Consider the following 22,967-nt stretch of genomic DNA (forward strand, 5'->3'; position numbering starts at 1 on the left):
CACTGCACTAGTACATGTTGCACTCACTGCACTAGTACATGTTGCACTCACTGCACTGGTACATGTTGTTGCACTCACTGCACTGGTACATGTTGTTGCACTCACTGCACTAGTACATGTTGCACTCACTGCACTGGTACATGTTGCACTCACTGCAATGGTACATGTTGCACTCACTGCACTGGTACATGTTGCACTCACTGCACTGGTACATGTTGCACTCCCTGCAATGGTACATGTTGCACTCACTGCACTGGTACATGTTGCACTCACTGCACTGGTACATGTTGCACTCACTGCACGGGTACATGTTGCACTCACTGCACTAGTACATGTTGCACTCACTGCACTGGTACATGTTGCACTCACTGCACTGGTACATGTTGCACTCACTGCACTGGTACATGTTGCACTCACTGCACTGGTACATGTTGCACTCACTGCACTGGTACATGTTGCACTCACTGCAATGGTACATGTTGCACTCACTGCACTGGTACATGTTGCACTCACTGCACTTGTTAGGGGCGTTCGTGGAACGTCATCCTCTTCGTGTGTCATATTCCTCCTCCAACAGCTTCTCAGCACCTTTTCTTTCTACATTTTTCTTGTTAGCTATTTTTAATAAAGAGAAGCTCTTGTATAAGCTCAGAAGACCTGGTTGTTTTGATTATAAAGCTGCCACTAAGTTTTGACAGATGCAGTTTGAGGGTTTTCAGACGGCCTGAAATTCAAAATTGAGTGAGTTGCTTTGGCTGATCCTAAATGGAAAATAACAAAAACTAAAAGGCTTTGGGGTTTACATAGTGTTTTTTTTGTGGTTTGTTTCTTTGATTTTTTAATTAATTATTATTATTAAACGTCAACGGAGTCAGTGGTTAAGCCCAATAATTCAGTCTCTAATACTGTATTTGTTATACTGTACATTAATACTTATTGTTTATTCCCTATAGTATAAGACAAGGTGCAACAGGAACTTCTGATGTGTAAACCTTTAATGTATTAACATACTGCAGTTTTACTGCAAGAAATGCTTATTACTTATAAACTAAAGTATTACTGGATATTACATTTGCTGTTGTAGTTTATTGGTTTTAATCATAGCTGTGGTTGATTCTGTCTAGACTTAATGTTAGGATGGGATGACAACTCGTCTAGAGGTGAGGTGAAAACTGACTACAGTATCTGGTTCAAAAATAAAACTAATCACAGTGACGAGATTGTGGCAGTTTCATCGTTATTTACAAGGCTTTTGGGTATTAGAAACTGTAGGTCAATTTTGTGGTTTAGTTACAGTCATTCAAACTTTCAATAAAATATAGCAACCTACTGTGATTACCAAATCAGGAGTAAATTAAGCAGTATTACAGCAACCTCTGGCATAACAACCTCCTGAGTATATTATATCCTGAATATATTAATGTAGGTTTACAGCCTAAACCTTTGTACAGATATTCTTTCATATTTCAGATATTATTTCTCAAATAAGCAAAATGTCAGTGAAAGATTAAACATTAAAAAGAACTAGTATGGGGGGGGATACGTTTAATTAATGTATAAGCATGTTTTCTTTATTTTCTTAATGCCTTCAAGTTAATGACTACAATGAGCTAGAATTGGAATTTGTACAGTATGGATCCTGGAAGATGTCTCTCTCTCAATCGTCACTATACTGTTTAGTGTCGCTGCAGTGCTTGTATCTCCCTATTGCACACACATGTGAAAAGAGCTGCGCTGTACAGCATGTCCACTCTGAATTTCTTATTTCTTCATTTCTTTTTCCAGCAAAGTCCAACACAAGTAGATGATTATCCATGTACAATATAAGCATGGCTGACATTTGCTGTTGTAATTCACTCCAGTCTGACTCATTCCAGGCTTTACTGTGACCTTAATTAAGTAAGACTAAACCTTTAACCTTGTCGTTTTGTTGAATTAGTAGAAATAAATATTTACACTATTCCATACATCCAAGGCGTTCATAACCTTTTAATTATGTTTTTAAAAGTAGCCGCCAGAGAAGACATTCATTAATCATCAGCACCCACAATGTGGTGGTGCTCCATCATGGTGACACAGCATTATGTTGTACCAGGATTACTGGGCTGACTGCTGTACTTGCAGGGCATTATGACTGTATACTGTACACGATGTTGTCTCTCAGCTCGGTTTTGTACCTACAAGTTTTAGCCATGTCTAGACTTGCACACCTTGTGCTAAAACTGGGCCTGATTTTTGTTCTGTTTGCACCAGTGCATAGGATAAAAAGAGACCAGGAGTAGAACTGATTATTACCCAGTTACAGGGTTAAAATAATATTATTAGGCACTCTCTCAATAAGTTTAATCTTGTTCCTACCGTGCCAAAAATCCATGTGATGATGTAGTATTTTTAACACTGGGCCTGATTTTCTGTTAATTTGCAACAAGAAAAAAAAATGTAAATATTATAAAACTAGTCTAATCAGTCTAATTTGTTTCTTGCTAGTTTTATAATATTTACTTTGTTTTTCTCCTTGATGAAAAAATTAAGTCAACAGAACATCAGGCCCAGTGTTAAAGCACATTTTGTTGCAGTACAGTATGAACAACACAGGTTTTCATTGAGCGATTATAGCTGAAAACTACAGAATCTCCTGTTCTGTAGTTTCCCAATTTGATCAATTTTCAGTGTTGTATTATGATCTTTTGTTGCCATTGGCCTGTATTTAAAAAAACAAGGGATCCATTCACTCCATCGCAGTGACAGTAGATCTAAACGCTGTTCAATTCATACAGTGTTTGCTTGCGTTTACTTACTTTTAAATACAAAAATACACTTCAGAGATGTTTGAGGCGTTGGTATGTATGGCCTTGGTACTGCACACCAGATAGGGTCTTAATGATCCTAACAGTTGCAGATCTAAATACCAGTATCCTTGAAAAAAGAGAGAAACACCAGTGAGATTCATATAGTCAAATGGTATTTAAGTCTGGGATCATTCAGAATGAATAGATCCCACGTTATGAATTGAATTATGCACAGGTGTCTGAAAAAGATCAAATAATAGAACCTGATACAATCAGAAATGTCTTGAACTGAAGTGCCGGGGGGGGAATTCTGTCATCCCTGAGTTATGGGATTTGGCAGCCTACCTGTTAACCTGTCATAACGACACGAGTGGGAAAATCCTGTCTTTTAAAATGCACCTTGAAATATGTTACTGATCAGATGCCAGCAGTATGGACCAGGCCAAATGCCTGAAAACAGTTACAGTAAACTGTTTACCTAGCTTGGTTTCCTTTTTCACTTTCAGCAATTAGACCAATAAGAGAAACTTACTCTGGTTGGATAACTCCTGTATTAAGTCTGATCTTTTCAGAGATATTTACCGTAGTAGAAACCTCATTCCTTAAAAATGATATTTTAACATGCTTAAACAATGTAGTTCTTTTTAAAGAAAAACCACAATAATGGACATAAAAAGGCTGTAATACCTTTTTATGTTTAGCTCAATGTCGCAGAAACCCAAGCTGGAATTGCAGCGTATATGTGCAGCAGGGTGCACTTTATTTGTTCTAATTTGTTGTAAAACACTTGTCAGTTTGTTTCTGTAGTTTCTCTGCTTTCACACATTCGTATTCAATTTGTAGATCGCTCAAATCTTTATGATTAATGCAGCATTTCTTGATTTTGAATATTTTTTCTTCCTCCTCATAAATCAGAATAGTTTGAAATCTGGACATCATTTTGGTCTCATTTTGCAGGTTGGTTTTCACAAATTCGGTTTGTTTACCAAAGGGGGCACGTGCTTTCTTATTTATATTGTCCTTCAGGGTCAATATTTCTCACCCCTGAAAATCTGCTAACAGTTTATTGTTGGAAAAATGATACATAGCATAGAAAGAATTGAGAGATATATATATATATATACAGCTCTGGAAAAAATTAAGAGACCACTGCAAAATTATCAGTTTCTCTGGTTTTACTATTTATAGGTATGTGTTTGGGTAAAATGAACATTTTTGGTTTATTCTATAAACTACTGACAACATTTCTCCCAAATTCCAAATAAAAATATTGTCATTTAGAGCATTTATTTGCAGAAAATGACAACTGGTCAAAATAACAAAAAAGATGCCGTGTTGTCAGACCTCGAATAATGCAAAGAAAATAAGTTCATATTCATTTTTAAACAACACAATACTAATGTTTTAACTTAGGAAGAGTTCAGAAATCAATATTTGGTGGAATAACCCTGATTTTCAAGCACAGCTTTCATGCGTCTTGGCATGCTCTCCACCAGTCTTTCACATTGATGTTGGGTGACTTTATGCCACTCCTGGCGCATAAATTCAAGCAACTCGGCTTTGTTTGATGGCTTGTGACAATCCATCTTCCTCTTGATCACATTCCAGAGGTTTTCAATGGGGTTCAGGTCTGGAGATCTGGTCTTGCTGAAGCACCCCCAGATCATCACCGATCCTCCACCACATTTCACAGTGGGTGCAAGACACTGTGGCTTGTAGGCCTCTCCAGGTCTCCGTCTAACCATTAGACGACCAGGTGTTGGGCAAAGCTGAAAATTGGACTCATCTGGGGGTGCTTCAGCAAGGCTGGAATCGGGCAGATTTGTCTTTGTGAAGGACGCATGAATCAAGCCAAGTACAAGGTTGTCCTGGAAGAAAACTTGCTTCCTTCTGCTCTGACAATGTTCCCCAACTCTGAGGATTGGTTTTTCCAGCTGGACAATGCTCCATGCCACACAGCCAGGTCAATCAAGGTGTGGATGGAGGACCACCAGATCAAGACCCTGTCATGGCCAGCCCAATCTCCAGACCTGAACCCCATTGAAAACCTCTGGAATGTGATCAAGAGGAAGATGGATGGTCACAAGCCATCAAACAAAGCCGAGCTGCTTGAATTTTTGCACCAGGAGTGGCATAAAGTCACCCAACATCAATGTGAAAGACTGGTGGAGAGCATGCCAAGACGCATGAAAGCTGTGCTTGAAAATCAGGGTTATTCCACCAAATATTGATTTCTGAACTCTTCCTAAGTTAAAACATTAGTATTGTGTTGTTTAAAAATGAATATAAACTTATTTTCTTTGCATTATTCGAGGTCTGCAACACGGCATCTTTTTTGTTATTTTGACCAGTTGTCATTTTCTGCAAATAAATGCTCTAAATGACAATATTTTTATTTGGAATTTGGGAGAAATGTTGTCAGTAGTTTATAGAATAAACCAAAAATGTTCATTTTACCCAAACACATACCTATAAATAGTAAAACCAGAGAAACTGATAATTTTGCAGTGGTCTCTTAATTTTTTCCAGAGCTGTATGTATATATATATATATATTGTTGGCTGCCATTTGAAAGTGCTGGTGAAATATATCTGCTATGGGTACAGTAACTTTACTAGAAAACAATATGGTTCAAGTAAAAAAAAAAAATATATATATCATTTTTTTGGACAGATGTACACTGTAGACATTTCTGACTTAATCGGAGCTCACAGCTGTCTGAGACCACATTCAGCTGGCACAATCAGCCCCACCATTACAGACGAGATCCTGTCAGATAATGACCTCTTTTTCAAGACAAATCCTGGCTCGACCTCTGTACTGTAGCTTAACTGAAACTAATAGCAGCATTTTTGGGAATGCCATTTAGTGCCATTTTAATGGGAGGTGTGGTTCATAAGGTTAAGGAATTGAGGCAATTTTCTTAAATAACTAAGTATATGTAGTTACATCCAATTATTGCATTACCAGTCCAAACCTAGTTTTCTGTTAAATATATTCTTACCAACAGGGTATTTTATATATCCTGTGTTTCTAAAAATAGACACAAAACAGTTTGTTTTTCTTTCTGGAACGACCATAATATTCTGACTGCACTATATATATATTGTAACCAGTTGCACTCACTCGGGTTCGTGCCCCTTTAAAATTACGACCCAGCACACAGAAATGGAGTTTTCAAGTGCTGACGCGCTATATTTTAATAAACACAAAAATAAAACAAATACAAAATAAACACCTAGCTCCTCTTGGAGCGCTAACTATACAGGTTATTCCCTGACTAACTTGCAGGACGGCTAAGCCGTTTACCTGACACTACAAACACAAGCAAACTTCGCAGGTCTCCAGCACTTACTTTTCAGGACTGCTCGGAAGCAGAGCACCTTCCTTCTGCCTCCTTCTACTCAGCAGCCTTGAGCAGACTGACTGCTCCTCTTAAATACCCTGCACCTGGTCCCAATTTAGCAATAGCTACCAGGTGCAGGGGATAATTAATAATAAAACAATTAAACAATTAAATTAAACAAAAGCAAAACAATCAAACAAAAAGGTGCATTCCGCACATGTTTCTCTCGCAGGGAGGTTTTAACCCCCTCCCTGCTGTCTCTCACAACCCACTATCTCACAATATATATATATATATATATTGTGAGACAGCAGGGAGGGGGTTAAAACCTCCCTGCAGAAAAAACATGTGCGGAAGGCACACTTTTGTTTTGTTAATGGTTTAATTGCTTTTGTTTAATTGTTTAATCAGTACCTGCACCTGGCTATTATTGAAAATTAGAGCCAGGTGCAGGGTTTAAAAGGAGAGCAGTCAGTCTGCTCTGGGCGGCTGCTGAAGAGGGCAGAAGCCCGACTGTGCTGGTGTGTGGGTACAGCCGTAATTAAAAGAAAAAGGTAGTGTGAAGCCTTTTTTGTGTGTTTTGTTTTGTTTGTACAGGTAAACAGCTTAGCTGTCCTGTTTTAGTTTAGGTTCCTGTTCTGTTTAGTTATTGCTCAAAGAGAGCCAGGTGTTTGTTTTGTTTATTTTTGTTTCTGTGTTTATTAAAAAATTGCGCAACCGCGCATAAAAAAATCCATTTCTGTGTGTTGGGTCGTGTTTTTAAAGGGGCAACGAACCGCGGTGAGGGCGATTCTTTCACAATATATATTGTAAGAAAGAAGTAACGTCGCCTTTAAGAAATGGCGGCGCTACTGAGGAAAATGAAACAAACAGCACCCAGGAACCAGAGCACTAATTAGTAGGGCGGGGTTCCTGGGGTATATAAGGAAGTAGGGTAGGACAGGACGGGGGTGATCGTGGGGAGCACCGCCGGATTGTCCTGCAGGAAATACCCAGAGAATAGAGAGTGTTGTAAAACTTTGCAAGGTAAAGTGAACGTGTTTTTGTTTGGTGAACAAGAGTTTTGTTTTGTTTAAATTGTGAGCGTTTTTCCTCTTGGTGAGGTAGCCTTTTGTTTTACGAGGATAATTTGTTTTATTTAAACGTTTGGATGAACGCCGCTCCTCAGTGTTAAGTAAAGCAGTTCCGCAGCTTCCGTGTCGGTTGAGCACCGTCACAGCGGCCGTCTGTGTGTCTGTGTGGAGTATCCGGGACCTGGAAAGGGATTGTGTGAGTACGCGCTGCAGGAGCAGCGGGTAGAAATAAAAGGAAAAGAAAGCGGACTGAAACAACACTTTGGTTTGCAGGACACAGTTTATTGTGACAGAAAATAAGCACGTTTTACACAGGGGTGCTCTGGAACCTCCCAGGACACTGGCTGCCGGGGTTCTTCCCCACAGTCTGGATATAGTCATCAACGCCGTTGGGCACGTCTTGCTCGGGAGGTGGGACACAGGAGTGGCCATCCAGGAGCTGTTATTCAGGGCCCCATTACATACTCCAGCCAAGAGTCTTCCCGTTGTTTGTTACCTGTGTTGCAGCGAGATTCCAGCAGAGGGAGTCGGCGCTGTCCTTACCTGTGTTGCAGCGAGACTCCAGCAGAGGGAGTCGGCGCTGTCCTTACCTGTTACCTGTGTTGCAGCGAGACTCCAGCAGAGGGAGTCGGCGCTGTCCTTACCTGTTACCTGTGTTGCAGCGAGACTCCGGCAGAGGGAGTCGGCGCTGTCCTTACCTGTTACCTGTGTTGCAGCGAGACTCCAGCAGAGGGAGTCGGCGCTGTCCTTACCTGTTCCTGTGTTGCAGCGAGGCTCCAGCAGAGGGAGTCGGCGCTGTCCTTGCCTGTGCTGCAGCGAGACTCCAGCAGAGGGAGTCGGTGCTGTCCTTACCTCTGTGTCAGAGAGACTGCAGTGAGTGAGGAGTCTGTGGATACTTACCCGTGTTGCAGGACTACACCAGCGGAGGGAGCGGTTGGACTACGTGGATTACAAAGCTCCTACCGCTGGGAGAGCCTACGCTGACCCTTCCTCGGGAGCGGACTTCTACAGGCTCCGACCTGTAGGACTTGGTATTCTATAGTAGATAGAGAGGGGCGAAGAAGTGAGACAGTTAGTGACCCGTACAGGGCATTAAGTGATTCAAAGAGTCTGTTGTGTCTGAATATTGTAAATAAAGGTTACTTGCCTGCAATCTCTACGTGTCTGTGCTCGTCGGTGGAAGCCGTGGAAAAGGAGTATCCCGCAGGGTACCCCGCCAGTTTGTTACAATATATATATATATATATATATATATATATATATATATATATATATATATATATACAAAAATAACAGGCTTTCAGACCCTGTAAACAGAATGTAATTGCAAGCTACATGGATAATCATCCATTTGTTTGTGGTGTTAGGATTTGCTGAACTTATCTGGTACTCTTGTGTCAGTCAGAAGAGAATGTGTCATAGTGCTGCAGTGGTGATAAAAACATGTTAGGAGTTTCAAATATAACCATAGTGAAGAAATTGCCTCTCTGGGAGGCTAATTGACGAATCAGAGGTACAGTGCTATAACTTTCTGTGGTTACCTGGCTAACTTGACCCAGAAAATACATCTTTAAGGTCCTGTTGGTGAAATAATATTATCAGTATACAATTTAGGGTTATTCTAATGTGTGGGTCAGAAGAATCAACAAACATAGAGAATGTAAGAAAATTTAAGAAAAAGAGGAGCCATTTGGCCCTTCAGTGCTCCTCCAGTTCTTACAGTCGATGCTGGTTTGGTCACACAATTGTGTCAAGTCAGATCTTAAAGGATCCCAAAGTTTCAACAACATGGCTAGGTACCCATTCCAGAGCATGAAGTTAAGGTCATGAAGGGCAAGGCAATGTTGTCTTCGTTGGGCGTGAAAATTCAGGGGCACCAAGGCAGTTCTAGGGGAAAAAAGGCAAAACATAAATCCAACCCAAGAGCACTAAGGCGATTTCTTACTCATTCATAAAAGAACTAAAAAGAAATACAGAGAGCCTATTATGTTGATGAAATTTTAATTCAAACACAAATTGATGTTTTCTGAGTGATTCACACACTAATTGTTACAAAAATAAAATATAGGTCACTTTCCAATTGTAAAAATAAAATGGTATAAAAAATACAATTTAAAAACAACAAACTGTTATAATGAAAAAATAGAAAGGGTAATTTGGCAAAATATATTCAGAGTATTTTTTTACAGTCACACACCACTGACTAATACATAGATTAGATTAGAGCAGGGGTGTCAAACTCAATTCCACCACGGGCCACTTTGAGAATTCAAATTGAAGTGGAGGGCCGGATGTAAATATCTTGCCCTCCCACCCCTGTAAAAAGTGCTTATGAATGCTGCGACCATTTATTAACCATTTATTATTGTTAGTATGATGTATCTGTTGTGTTTCAATAAGATGAAGTAGACTAGTGTTTCGAAGTGTGTCTCACGTTCTTAATCTCACTTGCACACACTCACATATTCACAAACGGCAATGCATCAAAAAAACATAATAACAAGCCTTTTACGACACAGGCACACGGTAGCGTAACCAAGCTACAAGAAAGCCAGCTAGTAACGTACATCTACAGCTGTAACAGTATCACTCAGGGCAAACTAACTTCAGATAGGATTTGAGACATTTAAACATAACTAAAACATATGTTTATATCACATATGATATTCACTTGCACAACATAAATAAAAATCTGTCCGGGCATTTAAACATAAATAAAACATATCTTTATATCACATATATTTATGATATTCACTTGCAAAACATAAATAAAAATATAAAAAAATCCACTTCCGCTGCAAAGGGATTGGAGAAGAGCTCGAAAGTGAACTGCTGCGTCTTGAAGTCGGCAAATCTTCTTTCGAACTCAGTGTGCAGTAGGCTCAGTTTGCCAGCAAGAGCCGCACTTGGTAAAGTTGCGCTGGTAAGCGAGTTTGACACTGTCTGACATGTCGGGAAGGGAGCAAAGTTTCCCTTTTGCATGCGATTTGCCCACAAACTCAGTTTCATTTGGAAGGCTTTCACGACATCATACATGTCAGTAATAACATGTTTACAACCCTGCAGTTTCACATTCAGTGAGCTGAGATAGTCCGTTATGTCACATAAGAAACCAAGATCACACAGCCAGCTCTCATCCCAAAGCTCCTTGATTTCTTTCCCCTTCATTTCCATGAAAAGGGCGATTTCCTCACGCAACTCAAAATATCTCTTGAGCACTTTACTCCGACTTGGCTAACGCACCTCTGTGTGGTATGGCACATCATCACATTCGGCATTCAGCTCGTCAAGGAATGACTGAAACTGGCGGTGTTTCAATCCCTGGCCCTGATGAAATTCACTGTTTTCGTAACAACACTCATTCCCCCTGCATCTTCTCTCGCACCTGTGCTACCAGCCCACTGTTTTCACCACACATAGCTGGAGCCCCATCTGTTGTCAGTCCCACCAATTTCTCCCATGGCAACTTCATCTCATCTACACACCTCTCGACCTGTTGAAAAATGTCCTTCCCTGTGGTAGTGCCGTGCATCTCTATGACACCCAAAAGCTCTTCAGTGACGGATAAGTCGGGATTCACCCCACGGATGAAAATTGACAACTGAGCTGTGTCCATAGCGTCTGTGCTCTCGTCAGCAGCCAGTGAGTATGCAATGAAGTCTTTTGCTTTTTCACTCAGCTGATCTTTTAGATTGGTAGCTAACTCATCCACTCTCTCAGCTATGGTATTTCTCGAGAGACTAATGTTTGCAAATCCTTGCCTTTTGTCTGAACACACTACCTCGCTAACTTTAAGCATGCACCGCTTTATGAAATCTGATTTAGCTATTTCCTGCGCTACGATGAAACTTGCCTTTACAGCCGCATCACACTGTGATTTTGCCATGGTGAACATATTCTGTTGGAGCTCAAGACTTTTCTTTAACTCTGCCACCTTCTGTAGCCTTTGCTCTCTGTCCAAGTCTCCATATTTGTCTCTGTGTTTGGTCTCGTAGTGGAGTCGTAAGTTAAATTCTTTCAATACTGATGATACACTCTCTTTGCAAATTAGACAAACACGTTTTTCCCTGTGCTCCACGAACATGTAATCGAACTCCCACCTGTCCTGGAACATTATACCCTCTCTGTCCACCTTCTTTTTAGCCATTTGTGATAGCTGGCTAGCTTGCTAGCTATTGTTGATTGAGTGATTGTGTTGTGACAGGTTTTAAGTTAAGTGTATGCGTGACAGAGCGCACTGTAACAGAATGCTCAGTGTAGGCCTGTGAACTGTGCATATATGCCATGGTTCGTGCCAGAGCGTGCAGTGCATGTTTGGACTTGTAGTGAATAGAGAACCGAAGTATTATGTCACTTCCTGTCCCACGGGTTCCAGAAGTGAAATTATCCTATTGATTTCCCCATAGGCCTTTTTTAAACCTGAGATTATTAAAATACAGTTGTGTCACAATCGTTCAGAAATTGTAGTGGAAACTGGATTAATTTCATGCCAAATACATTGTCTTCGCTTAAAGAACTGAATTTCCCAACCTAAAACAAGCTGAAGTTCCTGAGGAGTGACGGAGCTCCGTGAGGACAAGGCCAGTTTACTCGCAGCGGGGGTGATTGTGTTGAGCAGAGTTTGTGTGTGAGACTAAATTTATTAAGTGTTGGTGAATTAAAACCGTAATAAAAACGATCTAGCCCACTAGCAAGGTTGATCCAAGGTAAAAGCATTGCTAACTAACTACTTATTTAACTATGAAGCGAAAGCTAGCAAGCTAATACCCCACTCAAAATGCTGGAACATTCCGAACACTGAGTTAGCGGTTTTCTGCAGGGATAATGTAGTTCGTTTGTGGAATATAATGTACACAGAGTTGTACCTTTATCAATTCTTCGATAATTTGCGAGATGTTTCGGCCTATTACATAGCTTATGATGTATCTAACAACGAAAGGTAAACGTTACACCGGTTCAAGGTTTCAATATCAGTAATCGCTGATATTGTGAACCTCTATGGAGAAATACATGGGGAAAATTCTCTTCTGGAACCCGCGATGATGAAAGCACTTCGGCTCTCTATAGCGGACTGGTCGCGGGCCAAAATGAATTGACTGATAGAAATAGTCTCGCGGGCCGGATTTAGATTCGTCGCGGGCCGTACATGGGCCTTGAGTTTGATATATGTGGATTAGAGGCTTAGTTACAGCCTTAGTGATACAACAGCACAAATAAGCAATGTCAGTGAAGGGAAAGTTAAAGATAGATTTTCAGGCAAACTGGTTGAAGATTTGCCCATGGCTGGAGTTTGATAACGATAGTGGTCAAATGAGTTGTTCGAGCTGCAGTGTCTGCGCAACTGTAGTTTGATAACCGCTGTTACAAAACCTGTACAAACAACCCGTTTTTGGGGAAAACTCGAAATAGAAACTTTGTCAGGCAATGGAGAGTGCTCTGCATCACAATGATGAACAGCTGGATGTACATAATGTTAGATGTTTACATTTGACAGACTTTATATAGTTTCACAGTTCTGTAAATTTTCAGTTGCAAGGGTTTAGTTTTGTTATGGTGTATTGCTGGACACTCGATTCAGGGGGGAAAAAAAAGGCATGCTGTTTTTAAGCATACACATTCTAACCCCTTGAGTGAAAGCACACATTTTACTAGTTATAAAGCAGAACTACACAAGGTAGTGAGAATGTATTACACACAAATAAATGAAAACAGAAATCGATGCCCTTCTCAAGATTGTGTTTCGTTCACTATTATGTTATCTCTCCTACTCGTTTCATAATGCAGGGAGCTGCTACTTCAACCATGTCATAGCTACTTGGTGTGTTTTTTTTTGTTGGTTTTTTTTGTGTTTTTCTTTTGGTGTAAGAATTTGAGCAAAACTAATAATTATCTACCTATTGTGTGTAACAAATTTATATACACTGAAGACATGAAAGGAGTCAGAATGTGTATTGCAACGGTCACATTAAGTAAGTTCACATTAATATTATTATTATTATTATTATTATTATTATTATTATTGTCGGGGACGAATTGTTGTGCACCCATTGCTTACCTGAACATTAGGTAAATCCGAACACTTCACTGACGCTTTAAGCCTAGGTCACACATGAGCGGCGTGACACTGCTTGTGAGGAGCGAAGCGGGGCGGCACACGGCAATACCACTTTGCTTGGTGGGCACACATCAACGGTTTCAAGCGGTGATAAAAAAAAGAAAGACCGCCCACCACCTCCCAGCACTGTACAACATTTCTCCTAATTTCCAACTAATTTCTTAGCATAACCCCTTTCATGGTAAGCCCATATGTCTGGAAGTTTCTGTTGTTTGCAGGTATATGCTTTAATTGTGTATGTGCTGTTTATATACTAGGCTATATATAAAATAAGACGTGAATAATACCTACCTGGCATCCCTACAGCCTGCGCAACTGTTCACCAGATGACTTTCATATTAACATCCTTGAAAATTTTATTTTTATCGAATCGAATAGCTCAGGATGCTGAGAAACTTCAGCTATCAGTAGCTCCTCCATGTTGATGGATATTCGAGTGCATCAAGACATGTCGTATCCCACACCATGGACCTGATTGGCTAGACCCAGATTGGCCACTGTGGGAAAATGTTTGTGTTCTAAAATTCTGCCACTGCGACACTTTTCTGCAGCATCATTTTTTTGTCAATGTGTGTTCACTTTAATTTAAATAAAAGGTGAGCAATATGTGTAGCATTTTGCCGCTCCCCGCTAGCGGTGCCGTGCCACTCATGTGTGTCCTAGGCTTTACAGCACTTCTTCCTTCTTTCTTTTTAAACATTTTTGAGATAACATGGTGCTCACAGATGGAAATATCATAATGACACTGCCAGTGAAAACGTGTGATTGAAAATTCCTTGAAGTGCGGTCATATTCTGTTTGCCCATTAACCATTGGTACAGTACATCTTTCTCGTGGCTGGGAGGTTCACATTTATTCAGGCATTTATTCCATATTGTCGCCATTCTCCCTGTAAATATATGTCACCCTCTGTCTCAAGTCTCTCTCCACTTCATTTCTAACAGTGTCCTCAGATCCTGGTTTCGGTATTGCACTTCCATTGGCCAGGGTTGACTTGGTCAACTTCTTTTAATACGTTGTTATAATATACAGTGCTCCCTCAAAAAGTTGACTAATTCAGGTCATTCATGATTGGGCCAAGTTGGCAGTGAACAGTCATAAACTCTACTTTAAGAAGTCTTCACTAATTCACTTTAGATTTTATATGCAAGGAAGAATTCATTAATCCAAAAAGGAATGACATTTATGAAATATCATATTTAAAACTTATTTACAGCAATAGTATAAATTAATTCAAATACAAATGCTGTCAAGTACAAGAGAAGCAAGAAAAGATATCTGTAATTTTAGACTGTGGATTTAGATATAATTAGACACCACTACTTACTAGAAAGAAAAATCATTCATAGTCCAAAAGTAGAAAAAAAATGATGAGCATTAATTTATGAAAGAGATTATTGTATTGATTTATGCTGCGATACTGGTAATTGGCATTGAGCCTTTCACATTTAAACACTTATTTTATTTATTTATTTATTTATTTATTTATTTACAGATTGTTAATAAAAAATAAAAAAAAAACATTGAAAGAGCCGGCCATCTGTGGCACATACTTTTTTGTAAATTGTCTGCTGTCATAGTGGATTCATATGCAAATTATTTTAATGAGTATTCTGCAGTCATGACTACCACATTGAAAAACACATATTGCTTTGCTGAATTTGTATTTGACGGCATTTCCAAATATTACTGTGCTTTCAGTGATACACTTTTAGTTCACCAACTAATCCAAACACTAGGCAGAGGGCCAGGAACTGTTTTGATTGTATTTTCCCAGAGGAAGCCTGTCAGATACCCTTTGGTCTTGTGGCTTCACAAGAGATGCTCATATCCCAGCTGGACAGGAAGGGCAGGGTTGGGAACTCGGAGCTGTGAGGTTGAGGTGGTGTCAGAGCCATAGAGCATGACACAGGGTCACATTCTCTTCTCAAAGCTGAACTTCAGGACACAGTTTTATATTGGCTTTAACAACTGTTACTACTATTACTGTTACTACAGCTATGGCCAAAAGTTTTGCATCACCTAGAATTGTAGGATTGAGACATTAATTAAAAAAAAAAAACATATGAACATAATTTAGATATTTTATTTAACATCATGTAATCAAAAACTACAAAACAATAACACAATATTGAAACGATAAGTCTACTAGAAGCTATAATCACAGTACAGTATTTCATGTTACTTTTCGAAATGTCATATTTTTCATTTTTTGTCAGTTTTTCTGTTAAGTATATGGAAAACTATAAAGCATTGTGTAATGCAATGTTAACGTAACACTATTCAGCAGGTTTCATTTGACTTTATCAAGAAAAATTAGTTAATTCTATAAGGTGATGCAAAACTTTTTGGCCAAAGCTATACTATTGTTATTATTACTACTAAGTATTATTAATATTACTACAATTACTACTATTGCTGTTACTACTAGTGCTATTACGACTAATATTACTATTACTAGTATTATTACTATTAGTAGTATGTCTCTTAAATATGTACTGTACATCTCCAATATTAATTCTGTGAAGCACAAAGTGATTATAAAACAACTACGTTGGCTGTCATGTAGGCATCGTTTTATTTTGGGCATATTAGGGCATCGGTTTATTTAAAAGGCTACTGTATGTAATGGAAGAGAGCTTTGTACAGTTAGAGGCCTGAGTAACAGTATTTATTATTGTGTTTTTGCAGGACCTGGTGAAAAGAAGCTATCAAAGAAGGAGAAAGTAAAGCAGAGGCGAGAGAAATGGCTAAACAGTAAGTGCATGGTTCACTTTTCAGCAGTGAAATTCAACGTGTATCGCAAGAACATATGATGCCTTCAAGATGGAAGGTCTTTTTTTACAATGAAAGAAGGTGGCCCACTAAGATAGCAGCATTATTAATCCTGAAAAACATCAACATGACCCTGTCCTTTTTTTTATCATGACCTGGGTTTAAAGCAACCATCAAAGTGTAGTTGCAGTGAAAATACTAACATTTTGGATATCACACATAATAAGAACCATATTATGAATTAAATGAGCATTGCTTTAAAAAGGGTGCCTAATTTGTAAGATTTTAGTATGATATTACAGAAACGGTCCAATTTTACATAATTGTGGCCATCAGGGTTTACAACAGATGTAACTGCAGCATTCTACTGGTCACCCTTGTCTTTGAGAATGGTTTGGTTTAGTTCTAGAAAAACAACATTCCATTCTGGGTCCCAAAAGTCATTGTAATCATAGCCTATGGGTCTGTTCACAATTGGTTTGTTTGGTTAGTTGATTTTAAATAGAGTGTGGTTGGTTCATTTGAAAGCACATATACTCCAAATGAGCACAGTTCTGTTTAGAGTTTGTCTTAATTGAACCAAACCAAGACCAGGAGAGAATTGTTTTATTTTTGTTATGATAACATTTTAGTAAAAAAACGCATAGAACTTCTGCTTTAAGTAATTGTAGCTGACAACATAATTACCTTATCTTACCTGCTTTGCACAAATAAGTCTCAAAGGTGCAGTTTTGAAAGAAACACCTGTCATAGCACACATGTATTCTCATTTTAAAACATATCTGATACAATTTGAGGTTAAAGGAAGCTCTCATATCATGTTTTAAAATAAAAATACAAGTTTACTGTAACACAGGTTTCTTTCAAAACTGCACATTTCTGACTTGTATAACAATTTGAAGTAAACTAGAAAGAAGTAAACCAGTAATACTGTGTTAGCTATATTCACTTTAAATAGAAGGGACAGTATTAACAAGGATGTTTGGAGCTGCTGCCTCCCTTGACCCAGTTTCAGTAGATGCAGGTGCTTCTGAGCTTGTCGGCTTAACAATATTTCTGGGGAAGATGTTTTTTTTTCAAATACTGTTAAGGCTCCATTGTAAAGACATTTAAAGCATGATACTATAAATAACTTTTACATTATTATTATTATTATTATTATTATTATTATTATTATTATTGAGTCATCTCCTATACAACAATTGTCCAACTTTTGTCTGAAGTTATTGGACTATTTAAAATGGACATGTCTGGCCAATGGCCAAACAAGTAAACACAAATATATTTTTTGAAACCATTAATATTTCAAGCAAACCATGGACTTGAAAGAAGAATTCTAAGCACACCTGTGTCCTGCACCACAGGAAGTCATATAACAGGCTGAGAATCATGTCATGTTTCCCAGCATGCAGTGTATGTGTAATGGAGGCTAAATCCAGCCCTGTCGGCTCAAAATGGTTCCATACTACAAATGGAGTTTCCTGACAAAAGCTGCTCCACAAGCATTAAATCATGTTCATAACAAAACATATTACTGTGGTTGTAATAAAATATGTATCCAGGCAGCCAAAAAACACTGTGGCTACATCCTAGACTGTGGTTTTGTGGGATATTCATAAAATGTCACAGCTGAGTGAAAAACATGTTGATTTACTATTGAAGTCGCTCTTTGGATTAGAGGTGAACTCAGACACACAAGATTGTAACCACCAGACAAGGGCTTGCTTGGACTTTGTCATGATCTGCTTGTGAAGAAATATATTTATGAATCACTTCAGAGAACATTCTATAATTCATATTTGCCTTCACATACAGTGCCTTGAAAAAGTATTCAGCCCCCAACACTTTTTCCACATTTTGTTGTCTCAGATTCAGAATTTGAAATAGATTCAATTGGGATTTTTTCCTACTGATCTACAAAGCCTTGAGCACCATGTCAGATAAAAAGAAAAATTCCAAAAGCTTTCAACAATTTACTAAAAATGAAAAACGGAAATGATCAGATTAAAAAAGTATTCATACCCTTTGTAATTGCAAGCCTAAATTTGCTCCGGTGGAGGCGTTGTTTATCCCACTGCTGCCACCATATGTGACCGAGTGCTGTTGAGTGGTGAGGTGTGGTGACGTCACGGACCAGGAAGTAACAGAACCAAAGCAGTGGATGGGCGGGTGAAGCTGAATGCTACTGCGCTCAGCGTATTTATTAAATCATAAAACAAAACGAAAGATTTAAACAAACAACAAAACACAAAACAAAAAGGCGCATTGGCCAAACAAATAGAAACAAATAAGCGTGCTGGTTTTAACCCAGCACGATACTTGGCAATTGTTTTTCACTATCCTTGCCCACTCTCCTTGCTCGTTCTCCCGTGTTCTCCCGTACTCTCCTCTGTACACTCTCCCCCGCAGCACGGACAGCTGCAGGTTCTTATACTCTGGCCGAGGGGTTAACTAGCTGTTAATTATCTTATTACCCCTCGGCCACAGTCTGCACGAGTTTAGTAAGGATGCGTGACTGTCAGCTAGTTAAATAATTAGTAGCTGATCAGCCACGCATCCTCACAAGGTTTTTAAAATATAAAAACAACAACAAATACGCGGCGCTTTGAACTGTGCCGCAAACAAAAATACAAATAATAATAAATAAATATATAGGGGCGGGACACTCCGCCACAGTCCCACAGTATGGTACAGACTTTCAAAAGAAAGAATCAAAATGAAGACGAAAGAGCATTCTAAGCAAGTCATGTGATTATAGAGAAGCACAAATCTGGGGAAAGGTACAAAACCATTTCAAAGGCATTGAACATCCCTCGGAGCTCAGTGCAGTCCATCGTACAGAAGTGGAAAAAATACGGAACTACCACCACACTGCCTAGATCAGGCCACCCCTCTAAAATTAGTTGCCGGACAAGAAGGGCACTTCTTAGGGAAGCTACTGTGAGGCCAACTGTGACTCTGAATGAGTTACAGAAGTCAGTGGCTGCGATGGACGATGGTGTATCATGTATCATGTATCAACAATCTCCAAGGTATTCCACAAAAAGGGCCTTTATGGGAGAGTGGCAAGGAAGATGCCCTGGCTGAAAGAAACCCATATCCTTGCCTGCAAAGAGTTCGCAAAACGTCACCTAGAAGATACTGCAGTTACATGGAAGTCTTGTGGTCTGATGAGACTAAAGTGGAACTTTTTGGCCTGAATGCTAAGCGGTATATGTGGCGCAAATCAAACACACCAGCCAGTAACACCATCCCCACCGTAAAGTATGGCGGTGGTAGCATCATGTTATGGGGATGCTTTTCAGCAGCAGGAACTGGCAGTATTGTCAGGATTGATGGAAGAATGAATGGCGCACAATAAAGAGAAATCCTGGATAAAAACCTGCGCCCCTCTGCCAAAAAACTCAAACTGCGGAAGAAGTTTGTCTTTCAACAGGACAATGATCCAGAGCACACTGCCAGAGCAACACTGGAATGGCTTAAAATGAAGAAAATAGATGTCCTTGAGTGGCCCAGTCAGAGTCCTGACCTTAATCCCATCGAAAATCTGTGGCAAGACTTCAAAATCGCTGCCCATCACCGTTCCCCAACAAACTTGACACAGCTTGAGCAATTTTGCAAGTAGGAATGGGCAAATATTGCTCCATCACAGTGTGCAAAGTTAATAGAGACTTATCCGAAAAGACTATTGGCTGTAATAGCTCCAAAAAATGATGACATTTCCGTTTTTTAATTTTTATTATTTTATTGTTTGCTATTTTCTTTCTTTTTGGGGGCGACTCTGTGAAGAAGAATGCTGACTCACAAATAAAAGTTCCCAATCTAATGCATCAAAATCCCAGGCTGTAAGACTCTTAAATGTGAAAAAAGGGATGGGGGCCGAATACTTTTTCAAGGCACTGTATATAATTTAATCCACATAGTCATAGATCAAGCAACCTGGAAATGTGGGCCTCTATTGTTGCTAACTTCCATAAATGTTACCTGTCATACAATTTCATTGACTGTATAGGTCTCAGAAGTGCACAAAAGAATCATGATATCGCAAACATGTGTTTTCATTTTAAAACCTAACATCTGGTACTACACTAGATAAAAGAAAGTTCTCAGTTTGCTTGTCTTCCCTTCCAGGAAATCTATTACACCTGCATTTCATTTCACCTCGGTGTCTTTGGGGTCAAGCATCTTGCTGGCTGTAAAGCATGTCAGTCATTGGGGGAAGCAGCTGGTTGGTTACTGGCAGGAAAGAAGGCCCTGAAGGGGTGGGATAATTTTACTCTCCAGGTGAAATGACAGAGGAAGTGTGGAACTATCTGAAACCAGAGATTTCCTTAACTTAATGGAGTACCTGATGTCATGTTTTAAATGAAGTTACATGTTTGTAAAATAGTACACATTTGAGAGCTATGGATGTGCATGGAAACTGTATGAAATTGTTTTGTTGCCTGCAATCAATACAAAGGGAAACCTCATGAGCTGACAGTTTACCTGCTTATAATATCCTGCCATGTATTACAGGAGATCAACTTGTCTTTAATAGTTTAATGTAGAGCTTTTCAGCCTGTGTGGTTAAAAGAGCCATAGTGATTTCTTAAAGAAAAAATGGGGAAAAGAGATGGACTGTAGCATAAATAAATTTAGTTCACTGAATACATTTTTAAAGAGAGAGATAAAAAAGAGAGTTGAATCATACTGCAAAAGACACTAGGCTCATTAAACATTTTTTCTGCATTTTGACAGTACTTTCTCCCTTGAAAACGGAATAAATTGTTTTATTTTAATCAATTTCACCTACATCTAAGTTGCTTGTATTTTCCCCATTTATTTTATGGCAGTTTGATTTTTTGAGAAATAAACCAACAGCATAACCAGAGGTTAGAAAGAAATGGAGTCATGGTTCATTAAATGGAACTAAAGGGTACAATCTGCCTGAGCAGGATCAAGTTTTAAATACTGGGTGCGTTTTGCACCTCCTGAATAACAACCAGACATAGGCCTGTTATAGATTTAATTTTGTGACTATAAAGTTTTATATGAGTGAAAGTGCACCTGTTATAAAACTAGCTAGTTTTTACTAGTTCCATGTGGTTTTAATAGTTTCTCAGTCCTTTGATCTTTGGTCCTTGCAGTTTTAATTTGATGCTGCAGCTGAGGCCATTCACACTCACTAAACCTGAGGTTTGGATTTGAACATTTTAACCCACACGAGTAAGAGATTCATCCTTCTCCCTATTAGTAATAATGCCCAGCAGGGCATGAGCATACCTGGGAGCAGGAAATAGTGTAGGTCACACTTACATTGTTACATCTAGTGTCAGGATATATGGAGGCCACGTTTTGAATTTTTACGCTAATCTTGAGACCTGCTCATCCACTTGTCCTAAAAGGACGTTCTTAAAAATTTGAATTACTGTCGTATCAGAATTTGAGGATATAAGGAAGAACTATGGTCCACTTACATAACTTTTTATAGAGCTTTGATTATTTTTTTGTATTATTTCTGCTTTATATATATATATATATATATATATATATATATATATATATATATATATATATATATATATAAAATATATATAATATGAGTGCTTCAAGAAAATATGTTATTTCACTAAAAGCCATCAGCAAGTTACAAGGACTTTGTCAGTCCCACCCCTTACCCCCTTACATCTGATTTAGAAATGGCTTAACACGTACCAGCATACCATATCTGTTTTTTTGGGGGGGTTTTTCTATAAATGTAGTAGTTGCCAATTTTTTTTATTATTTTCTTCCCAATTTAGTAGTATCCAATTATTTTTAGGCTCAGCTCACTGCTACCACCCCTGTGCTGACATGGAAGGGGTGAAGACGAACACACGCTGTCCTCCGAAGCATGTGCCATTAGCCGCCCGCTTTTTTACGCACTGCAGACTCACCATGCAGCCACCCAGAGCTACAGCGTTGGAGGACAAAGCAGCCCTGGGCAGCTTACAGGCAAGCCTGCAGGCGCCCGACCAGACCACAGGGGTCGCTGGTGCGTGGTGAGCCGAGGACACCCTGGCCGACCTAACCCTCCCTCCCCCCAGGCCAATTGAGTGCTGCCCCCTGGGACCTCCCGTCCTCGGTCGGCAAAGGAATAACCTGGACTAGAACCGGCGATGTCCAGACGATAGGGTGCATCCTGCACTCCACGCGGAGCGCCTTTACTGGATGCGCCACTCGGCAGCCCCTCCATATCTGTTTTACCACCGACATTTCACAAAGAATACCTGAAAAGAATACAAACACTGCCTACTAATGTGCATATTCAAATACAGCTGATTCCACTAATAAGTGACTAGGTCTCTGTGACAATAAACAACATTTTACCAGCCAAGCAAAATATCAGACTTTTTTTCCCTGTGAAGTTTATGTTGCTGCTTATGTTAATTCATATGGAGTCCAGGTTCATCTGCCAGAATTCCATGTGCATTATTAAGGTGAATTCCACAAGAGTTTTAGAATGTGTACAGCATGAATCAGAATATTACTAAGGCAACAATAACATGTTTGAAAGTATGAAGCAGATTTGCATATAGGGAGCAATGTAACTATACCTGAGACAGAGTATAGGATTTTACAGCATTTGCACACTGTTTATGGAGTTATATATACCCCCTTAAACTAACTCTGCACTCTTACCGTCTACAGTAGTTTACATTTGTGGGTGTTTTTCTGGCTCTTGACTGCTCTCCTGGGGTAAGCCACCAGTGCTAGAAGCAGATGCATTGATAATGTATCAAAAGAACTGTGTAGAATCCGTGATAGTTATGCAATGTCAATAACAGTAAGATTGTAATATTTACATCACAGATGGGCAATGTCACATCTGGGGAGTATACCATAGC

General features: G+C 39.3%; 1 protein-coding gene across 1 annotated transcript in view; it reads left to right on the forward strand.

Moving 5' to 3' along the window:
- The window catches only part of LOC117427003 (ribosome biogenesis protein SLX9 homolog), a 91,265-nt gene that overhangs the window by 62,569 nt on the left and 5,729 nt on the right, over nucleotides 1–22,967 (forward strand). The window contains exon 3 of the mRNA XM_034045311.3: nucleotides 16,015–16,080. Coding sequence (XP_033901202.3) covers nucleotides 16,015–16,080 — 66 coding nt within the window. The remainder of the gene's footprint in view (nucleotides 1–16,014; nucleotides 16,081–22,967) is intronic.

The sequence above is a fragment of the Acipenser ruthenus genome, chromosome 11 (genome assembly GCF_902713425.1).
Source record: "Acipenser ruthenus chromosome 11, fAciRut3.2 maternal haplotype, whole genome shotgun sequence".
NCBI lineage: Eukaryota > Metazoa > Chordata > Actinopteri > Acipenseriformes > Acipenseridae > Acipenser > Acipenser ruthenus.